Source organism: Gadus morhua, chromosome 22, assembly GCF_902167405.1.
Source record: "Gadus morhua chromosome 22, gadMor3.0, whole genome shotgun sequence".
Classification (NCBI taxonomy): Eukaryota; Metazoa; Chordata; class Actinopteri; order Gadiformes; family Gadidae; genus Gadus; species Gadus morhua.
The window spans coordinates 2,753,804-2,763,803 of record NC_044069.1 but is presented as its reverse complement, the minus strand read 5'-3'; the positions used below and the strand labels follow the sequence as shown (position 1 = coordinate 2,763,803).

The 10,000-nt window shown below is 49.3% G+C and overlaps 2 protein-coding genes across 3 annotated transcripts in view; both read right to left on the bottom strand.

The window, feature by feature from the left end:
* Positions 1-2,522, bottom strand: part of pdia8 (protein disulfide isomerase family A, member 8) — a 10,017-nt gene extending 7,495 nt beyond the window's left edge. Inside the window, exons 1-4 of the mRNA XM_030346618.1 lie at positions 2,271-2,522; positions 1,102-1,180; positions 583-700; positions 209-316 (exon numbers count right to left, since the gene is read on the bottom strand). Of these exons, the coding sequence (XP_030202478.1) occupies positions 209-316; positions 583-700; positions 1,102-1,180; positions 2,271-2,443 (478 nt within the window). The 5' untranslated portion in view covers positions 2,444-2,522. The remainder of the gene's footprint in view (positions 1-208; positions 317-582; positions 701-1,101; positions 1,181-2,270) is intronic.
* A 386-nt stretch (positions 2,523-2,908) lies between these two features.
* Positions 2,909-10,000, bottom strand: part of gon4la (gon-4 like a) — a 15,796-nt gene continuing 8,704 nt past the window's right edge. Inside the window, exons 15-23 of one of the 2 annotated variants that reach the window (XM_030346566.1) lie at positions 9,184-9,270; positions 8,440-8,605; positions 7,608-7,758; positions 6,132-6,279; positions 5,458-5,577; positions 4,704-5,259; positions 4,361-4,652; positions 3,720-3,822; positions 2,909-3,466 (exon numbers count right to left, since the gene is read on the bottom strand). In XM_030346566.1, the coding sequence (XP_030202426.1) occupies positions 3,329-3,466; positions 3,720-3,822; positions 4,361-4,652; positions 4,704-5,259; positions 5,458-5,577; positions 6,132-6,279; positions 7,608-7,758; positions 8,440-8,605; positions 9,184-9,270 (1,761 nt within the window). In that variant the 3' untranslated portion in view covers positions 2,909-3,328. Of the gene's footprint in view, positions 3,467-3,719; positions 3,823-4,360; positions 5,260-5,457; positions 5,578-6,131; positions 6,280-7,607; positions 7,759-8,439; positions 8,606-9,183; positions 9,271-10,000 lie in introns of both variants that reach the window. The other variant, XM_030346565.1, reaches the window with a different exon arrangement.

The following is a 10,000-nucleotide window of genomic DNA, read 5'->3' as shown; positions in this document are numbered from 1 at the left end:
CCCAATAGCCGGCGGCGTTGGGGTACGCTAATCGGTTCACCTCGTTAGGGCGGAGCCTCAGCCTCAAAGTGATCGCCAGAAAAGGAAACTTGGAACTGGCGTCGACTCATGTTCACTGAATGACCGAGCGGTTGCTGTTACCTTAAGAGCTGCAAACACGGTCAGAGTCATCAGTGAGAATGAAGAATAGAAAACAATCATATCTTACCCACAATGCTGGGGTCGTAGTTATTGACGAAGGCTTGGAGGTCTTCCTCAGTCCTTAATGGGACAGAGTCCGGTCCGGTCTGCGTCCGCATGTACTGGACGATCCCATCTAGGGTGAGGGTGAGGGTGAGGGTGAGGGATAGGGTGAGGGTGAGGGTGAGGGTGAGGGATAGGGTGAGGGTGAGGGTGAGGGATAGGGTGAGGGTGAGGGTGAGGGATAGGGTGAGGGATAGGGTGAGGGTGAGGGTTCAGAGAGTCTCAGTGAGGAGAGAGCGTTCACAGGTTACCATGTCATATACCCTGACATGTACCCAGTCCAGGCCCAGTTGATAACATGTCTGACTGACATGAACCCTGTGTTCCCGACACGCGTACCTGCGGTCCGGGGGCCGGTGTAGCTCCCCGCGTCCACACCGTTCCTGAACACCTTGAGCAGGGGGTACGCAGACGCCCCGAAACCCTTGCATGTGTCTGGGTTAGCAGTACAGTCCACCTGGAGCACATAACATGTGTCTGGGTTAGCATAATAACATGTGTCTGGGTTAGCATAATAACATGGGTCTGGGTTAGCATAATAACATGGGTCTGGGTTAGCATAATAACATGTGTCTGGGTTAGCACGATAACATGTGTCTGGGTTAGCACGATAACATGTGTCTGGGTTAGTACAATAACATGTGTCTGGGTTAGCATAATAACATGTGTCTGGGTTAGCATAATAACATGGGTCTGGGTTAGCATAATAACATGGGTCTGGGTTAGCATAATAACATGTGTCTGGGTTAGCACAATAACATGTGTCTGGGTTAGCATAATAACATGTGTCTGGGTTAGCATAATAACATGTGTCTGGGATAGCATAATAACATGTGTAATGTGTAATAGGTGATGGACCTTCGCCAGCTGGACGGACCCCTTCAGCCGGGAAGCTGCCTTGGCAAAGTCTGGAGCCAACTTCTTACAGTGACCACACCTGAGGAGCGAGAGGTACAGACTCTTAACATGGCTCTAGAAACAGGTACAGACTCTTAACATGGCTCTAGAGAAAGGTACAGACTCACCTCTATATAGAAGGGACAGACGCCTAGCTCTAGAGGTACAGACTCCTAGCTCTAGGGATACAGACGCCTAGCTCTAGAGGTACAGACTCCTAGTTATAGAGGGGTACAGACTCCTAGCTCTAGAGGTACAGACGCCTAGCTCTAGAGGTACAGACTCCTAGCTATAGAGGTACAGACTCCATAGCTCTGGGTACAGACTCCTAGCTATAGAGGTACAGACTCCTAGCTCTAGGGGTACAGACTCCTAGCTATAGAGGTACAGACTCCTAGCTATAGAGGTACAGACTCCATAGCTCTGGGTACAGACGCCTAGCTATAGAGGTACAGACTCCTAGCTCTAGGGGTACAGACTCCTAGCTATAGAGGTACAGACTCCTAGCTCTAGGGGTACAGACTCCTAGCTATAGAGGTACCGACTCCTAGCTATAGAGGTACAGACTCCTAGCTATAGAGGTACAGACTCCTAGCTCTAGGGGTACAGACTCCTAGCTATAGAGGTACAGACTCCTAACTATAGAGGTACAGACTCCTAGCTCTAGGGGTACAGCTATAGATACAGAGAGGGGTACAGATGCCTAGCTATGGTGAGGTACAGATTCCTAGCTCTAGAGAAAAGTACATACATGATACATGACAGATACATATGTGTTATGTGTAGTTATATCAATAGTGTTAGTTACACACAGTAATAGATACATAATAGTGTTAGTTATTGTGAGATGAATAGTGTTAGTAACATGATAGATACATGATAGTGCTAATTCTATTAAATAGTATATCATGGTCATATTAAATAGATAGATAATAGTGTTAGTTACATGATAGATACATAATGGTGTTAGTTGTATTAAGATGAATAGTGTTAGTTACATCACAGATACATGATAGTGTTACTTGTAGTTAGATGAATCGTGTTAGTTACATCACAGATACATGATAGTGCAGGTTCTATCAAACGGGAGAGATACACAATAGACGGTGCGAGAAGCTCGAGCCGGTTACCATGGCGCGTGGAACATCACCAGCAGGGTCTCGTGCTCCGCCGCCAGGTACTCGAACTCCTCGTCTCCGAGCTCGAGCACGTCGCGCCTGTCGCCCAGTGTCAGCGCGAGGGCGCAGAGCAGGGCGAGCGGCACGCTTCCTCTCATGGTCAAAGCAAACGCGGCGAAGTTCATTCATTCATGAATCACAACAAAGACAAGACGCTCCCTGCTGTCAGCCGTGCGGGCGGGACGTAAACACTACCACCGCAACGGGAGCCTCCTATTGGTGGAGCCGGCTGATGCGATGTAAGGAAACTATTGGTCAGGTGATCTGTCAATCAAACTATCTCAACCTATTGGCGTTCGCTTTTTTATTATGCACTTCTTACCTTTGTAGATAATATACATCCTTATATCTACATAGCTATCAACAGCTAGATAATTTATTATTTGTGTGTTCCTATAAACTGTTCCTATAAATATATAAGATAATTATAAAGGGTAATACAGGTTTAATAGATGAGCTCAACGGCTTTATTCCTCATTATGCATTCCTATAACTATATAAGCTAATTATAAAGGCTAATGAAAATGGCAAAATTTAAAGTGTACCACACTGAGATTAACACAAATTCTGGAAGAGACTGACGTCACACACACATTCAATCTCATGTTTATTCCAAAACCATTCCAAAGAAACAACTCAACTAATTCTGGTCAGTCATTGGTTGATGGCCCAACATGAAGTGACATAGGGCAGGAAGTGACACACGTCCTGCTGGAGGAGTATAAATGGAGGGTGGCTTTGAGTAGTATAGTAGTGCAGCTCCCAGTACAACCAGCAGACTATAGCAGTGCAGCTACCAGTATAACCAGTAGACTATAGTAGGACTGGGCAGCTCCCAGTATAACCAGTAGACTATAGCGGTGCTGGTTGGCTCCCAGTTGTACCAGTAGACTATAGTGGTAAGGGCAGCTCCCAGTATAACCAGTAGGCTATAGTGGTACATCCAGGAATCGGACGTCCGTCGATGAGTCTTAGTTCGAGCAAAAAGCTTGAGCGTGATTGGCCAGTTTTCAGTCAGGGGCTGCTTCCTGGTCTCTGATTGGCCGATGGGGTGCTTCCTGGCATCTGATTGGCCGATGGGCCGGGGAGCAGGATTTCTGTTTCGCGGACTGGAAGAGTTTCATCAACTGGTGGAAACGATCACAGACCTGGAGAGAGGAAAGGAGATAAGGAGAGGAGAGGAGGAGAAAGGATAGTAAGATAGGAGATGAGGAGAGAGGGGTAAACACGGTCCAACTGCTTTACATGTTATGAAAACCAACTATTAACGGTACTAGATTATAATCTACTAGTTTATAATCTATAGTTCATTGGCCAATCCATAGATTATAAACTGTAACTAGTTGATATCCAGTTTTACTTGATTGGAAACTTGTTCTTTGTGTCGTTCCGGTCTCTCACCTGATTGGACGTTTTGTTCCCCAGGCGGGCGGCGAGGAGGCAGAACGTGTTCTGATTGGCTCCCATCCTCTGACAGCTCATCAGGATGGAACGGTCCAACTCCCTGTAGGGGGGGGGGGGGGGTCAGGGTTTTTAACACACACACACACACACACACACACACACACACACACACACACACACACACACACACACACACACACACACACACACACACACACACACACACACACACACACACACACACACACACACTGTTGAAGCCATTACACTGATTTGTGCTTTACCTATGTCATATTTATCATATTCATCTGAGTAACTTATAATGAAATACTATTGATCATGTTGAAGTGAAATGAAGGTGATGATGATGATGAAGATGCACCTGAGCACAGGTGGAAGCGAGTTTTCTGTTTAAGGTGAGTTTAATTATTCTGCTGTTACGGTAACGCAATAAAGATCGCATTGTGACACTACGAAAGGATGAATGCGCCTTTATTTACTGACCGCTCACACACACACACACACACACACACACACACACACACACACACACACACACACACACACACACACACACACACACACACACACACACACACACACACACACACACACACACACGCACACACACGCCTCACCGTGTCCACAGAACCAGTTTGTCTCCAGACGGGCCGAGGCGGACGTTGTCGGCCCAGACAGAGGAGGAGGGACTCCTGCATTGTCCTCCTCCTCCTCCTCCTCCTCCTCCTCCTTCATCTCCTCCGGCTCCTCCTCCTTCATCTCCTTCATCTCCTCCTCCTCCTCCTGCTCCTCCCCCCCCCTCCTGCCCAGTGCCTGTCTCCCCCTCCCCTGGTTCTGGGAGATGGTTCTTAACCCTGGACCCAGTCCTCCACCTCAGGCTCCTCCTCCTCTCTTCAGGGCTACCAGCAGGGCTACCAGTAGGGCTAAGAGCAGCGGGGCTACCAGTAGGGCTACCAGTAGGGCTACCAGTAGGGCTAAGAGCAGCGGGGCTACCAGTAGGGCTACCAGTAGGGCTACCAGTAGGGCTAGGAGTAGCAGGGCTAAGAACAGCAGGACTAAGAGCCGCGGGGCCAGGGGTGGGGGCGGGGCCAGGGGTGGGGGCGGGGCCAGGGGTGGGGGTGGGGGCGGGGCCAGGGGTGGGGGCGGGGCCGGTGGCCTGCACCAGGACGAAGCCCATGCGTTGGAAGGCCAGGTTGAGGGGGAGGAGGGGGGGGTACGTCTGTCCTGCCGGGACGCTGAACCTCCTGCTGAGCAGGACTCTATGGCAACGCCGCGACCGCCGGACACCAGTGGGTATTATGGTCTGGAGGGGGGAGGGGCTAGGTGCGACAGTCTGGAGGGGGGAGGAGCTAGGTGCTACGGTCTGGAGGGGGGAGGAGCTAGGTGCGACGGTCTGGAGGGGGGAGGAGCTAGGCGCTACGGTCTGGAGGGGGGAGGAGCTAGGCGCTACGGTCTGGAGGGGGGAGGAGCTAGGTGCTACGGTCTGGAGCGAGGAGTAGATGATTGGCAGACTCCTCTGTAACAGAAACAGAATCCCATTCAGGTCTCCATCCGATTTCTCGATGGAATAATAGGTAGAAAACGCAATTTCTTGAACAGTTGGTAAATGTACGGTACCTCTCCACACACACGCACACACACACGCACGCACACACACACACACACACTCCTTAGTAGCGGTATGTCAGTATCATAAATGATGTTGTGGACCCACTGAGAGCCAGGCAGGCAGCAGTCTCTGGTCCCTCTCCACCGGGGGGCGCTGTCCGGCCGGCTCCACCCTGCGGCTGCAGGCGGCCGGCATCGAACCCACGGCCCGCTGGGACCGGTACATCTGGACACAAGCACGGAAACAGGAGGCGGATTGGGGCCAAACTCGCGTATCAAACCTCACCATGAAGATATCAAACCTCACCATTAAGATATCAAACCTCACCATGAAGATATGTTATCTAGATATTATTGGTGAGGTTTGATATCTTTATAGAAGCTCTAGACCCTAGGGGTCCAGCTCTAGACCCTAGGGGTCCAGCTCTAGACCCTAGGGGACCAGCTCTAGACCCTAGGGGTCCAGCAGTAGAACCTAGTGGTCCAGCTCTAGAACCTAGGGGACCAGCTCTAGACCCTAGGGGTCCAGCTCTAGACCCTAGGGGACCAGCTCTAGAACCTAGGGGACCAGCTCTAGAACCTAGGGGTCCAGCTCTAGACCCTAGGGGTCCAGCTCTAGACCCTAGGGGACCAGCTCTAGACCCTAGGGGTCCAGCTCTAGAACCTAGGGGTCCAGCTCTAGACCCTAGGGGTCCAGCTCTAGAACCTAGGGGTGCAGCTCTAGAACCTAGGGGTGCAGCTCTAGACCCTCGTCCAGTGGTTGACAGTGCGTGCGTTCACCTTGATGATGTTGTTGGGGACCCCGGCCCGACAGCACTGTAGGATTCTCTGTCGTATCTGAGCGCTGCTCCTACGCACCAGGAAGTGAGACACCAGCTGAACCGGCTGCGCAGTCCCCTCCATGGTCCTCAGTCCCAGCACCACAAGACTGCACACACACACACACACACACACACACACACACACACACACACACACACACACACACACACACACACACACACACACACACACACACACACACACACACACACAGTTTGAACGTCATGTGAACACATCCTCAACACTAAGTTAATCTGTGTCTGTGTTGGGGTCGTGTTGTGATTGTGATAATGAGTCCATGTTGTGATAATGAGTCCATGTTGAGATAATGAGTCCATGTTGTGATAATGAGTCCATGTTGTGATAATGAGTCCATGTTTTGTTAATGAGTCCATGTTGTGATGAGTCCATGTTGTGATAATGAGTCCATGTTGTAATAATGAGTCCATGTTGTGATAATGAGTCCATGTTGTGATAATGAATCCATGTTGTGATAATGAGTCCATGTTGTGATAATGAGTCCATGTTATGTTAATGAGTCCATCTTGTGTTAATGAGTCCATCTTGTGTTAATGAGTCCATGTTGAGATAATGAGTCCATGTTGTGTTAATGAGTCCATGTTGTGATAATGAGTCCATGTTGTGATAATGAGTCCATGTTGTGATAATGAGTCCAGGTTGTGATAATGAGTCCATGTTGTATTAATGAGTCCATGTTGTGATAATGAGTCCATGTTATGTTAATGAGTCCATGTTGTGTTAATGAGTCCATGTTGTGATAATGAGTCCATGTTGTGATAATGAGTCCATGTTGTGATAATGAGTACATGTTGTGATAATGAGTCCATGTTGTGTTAATGAGTCCATCTTGTGTTAATGAGTCCATCTTGTGTTAATGAGTCCATGTTGTGATAATGAGTCCATGTTGTGATAATGAGTCCATGTTGTGTTAATGAGTCCATCTTGTGTTAATGAGTCCATGTTGTGATAATGAGTCCATGTTGTGATAACGAGTCCATGTTGAGATAACGAGTCCATGTTGAGATAATGAGTCCATGTTGTGATAATGAGTCCATGTTGAGATAATGAGTCCATGTTGTGATAATGAGTCCATGTAGATAATGAGTTGTGATAATGAGTCCATGTTGTGATAATGAGTCCATGTTGAGATAATGAGCCCATGTTGTGATAATGAGTCCATGTTGTGATAATGAGTCCATGTTGTGATAATGAGTCCATGTTGAGATAATGAGTCCATGTTGTGTTAATGAGTCCATGTTGTGATAATCAGTCCATGTTGAGATAATGAGTCCATCTTGTGTTAATGAGTCCATGTTGAGATAATGAGTCCATGTTGAGATAATGAGTCCATCTTGTGATAATGAGTCCATCTTGTGATAATGAGTCTGGGCTGTGGTAGTGAGTCGATCGTACCAGTCCTCAGCAGCAGTGAAGACCCCGGCCTTGCGGGGGCGGTAGAGGGCTGGGGCCAGGCTGGCCGTGGGCAGCAGCTCAGGGTAGAGGAAGACGGAGCGCGTGGCGAACAGCCAGGCCAGCCAGGCGGGCAGGACCGGGTAGCAGCGCACTGAGAGAGAGGGCAGGGTCAGAGGTCAGGGTGGGGGTCAGGGGTGGGGGTCAGGGTGGGGGCTAGGGGTCAGGGTCAGAGGTCAGGGTGGGGGTCAGGGTTAGGGGTCAGGGTGGGGGTCAGGGTTAGGGGTCAGGGTGGGGGTGAGGGTTAGGGGTCAGGGTGGGGGTCAGGGTCAGAGGTCAGGGTGGGGGTCAGGGGTGGGGGTCAGGGTGGGGGCTAGGGGTCAGGGTCAGAGGTCAGGGTTAGGGGTCAGGGTGGGGGTCAGGGTTAGGGGTCAGGGTGGGGGTCAGGGTTAGGGGTCAGGGTGGGGGTCAGGGTTAGGGGTCAGGGTGGGGGTCAGGGTTAGGGGTCAGGGTCAGAGGTCAGGGTGGGGGTCAGGGTTAGGGGTCAGGGTGGGGGTCAGGGTTAGGGGTCAGGGTGGGGGTCAGGGTTAGGGGTCAGGGTGGGGGTCAGAGGTCAGGGTGGGGGTCAGGGTTAGGGGTCAGGGTGGGGGTCAGGGTTAGGGGTCAGGGTCAGAGGTCAGGGTGGGGGTCAGGGTGGGGGTCAGGGTTAGGGGTCAGGGTGGGGGTAAGGGATAGGGGTCAGAGTTAGAGGTCAGGGGTGGGGGTTAGAGGTCAGGGTGAGAGGTTGGGGTCAGGGTTAGAGGTCAGGGCTAGAGGTCAGAGGTCAGGCTCTTACTGCGTCCGTGGGCATCGGGGGGACGTGTCGGGGGCTGGTACACCAGAGGAGAGCGCTGCACCTCCTCCAGGAGCAGCAGGGCCTCCCCGAGGCTGGAGGCCCTGAAGAAACTCCCCCCCCTCCCCCGCAGCGCCTCCCCCCTAAGAGCCAGCACCTCCAGCTCCACCTGGGGGGGAGGGGGGGGAGAGAGAGAGAGACAGCAGAGACAGCAGAGACAGCAGAGAGAGAGAGAGAGAGAGAGAGAGAGAGAGAGAGAGAGAGGGAGAGAGAGAGAGAGAGAGAGAGAGAGAGAGAGAGAGAGGGAGAGAGAGAGACAGACAGAGACAGAGAGAGAGAGAGAGAGACAGACAGAGACAGACAGAGACAGACAGAGACAGAGAGAGACAGACAGAGACAGACAGAGACAGACAGAGACAGACAGAGAGACAGAGACAGAGAGTTTTTCCATGATTACTTTTGGATATGCCGAAATCTACTGCATAGATTTGCTCTCCGACAGCCGGTTTAAACCTGTTACCAGGAAGTGCTTGGTGATGACATTGTGTTACCAGGAGGTGACAGTGTGTTACCAGGAGGTGACAGTGTGTTACCAGGAGGTGACAGTGTGTTACCAGGAGGTGACATTGTGTTACCAGGAGGTGACAGTGTGTTACCAGGTGACAGTGTGTTACCAGGAGGTTACAGTGTGTTACCAGGAAGTGCTTGGTGATGACAGTGTGTTACCAGGAAGTGAGAGTGTGTTACCAGGAAGTGCTTGGTAACGTCCGCCTCGCTGTGGAGCTCTGGGACGTAGCTCGTCAACAGATTGACCTGAAGCAGCAGCTGGACATGCTGACAAGAATAGAAGACATCAGGCTTAATGTATACGTTAGGGTTATTACCTACATTACGGTTAGCATATACAATAGGTTTGGAGTATCGATTAACGGTATTATATTCATTAGGGACATTATATACATTAGGTTTAGTCTATCGCTTAAGGTTATTAAATACATTAGGGTTAGTGTATACATTAGGTTAGGAGTATGGATTAACGTTATTAAATACATTAGGGTTAGTATATACATTAGGTTAGGAGAATGGATTAACGTTATTATATACATTAGGGTTAGTATATACATTAGGTTAGGAGTATGGATTAACGTTATTATATATATTAGGGTTAGTATATACATTAGGTTAGGAGAATGGATTAAGGTTATTATATACATTAGGGTTAGTATATACATTAGGTTAGGAGTATGGATTAACGTTATTATATACATTAGGGTTAGTATATACATTAGGTTAGGAGTATGGATTAACCTTATTATATACATTAGGGTTAGTATATACATTAGGTTAGGAGAATGGATTAACGTTATTATATACATTAGGGTTAGTATATACATTAGGTTAGGAGTATGGATTAACGTTATTATATACATTAGGGTCAGTATATACCTTAGGGTTAGGTTTATTATATACATTAGGGTTAGTGTATACATTAGGTTAGGAGTATGGATTAACGTTATTATATACATTAGGGTTAGTGTATACTAGGTTAGGTGTATGGATTAAG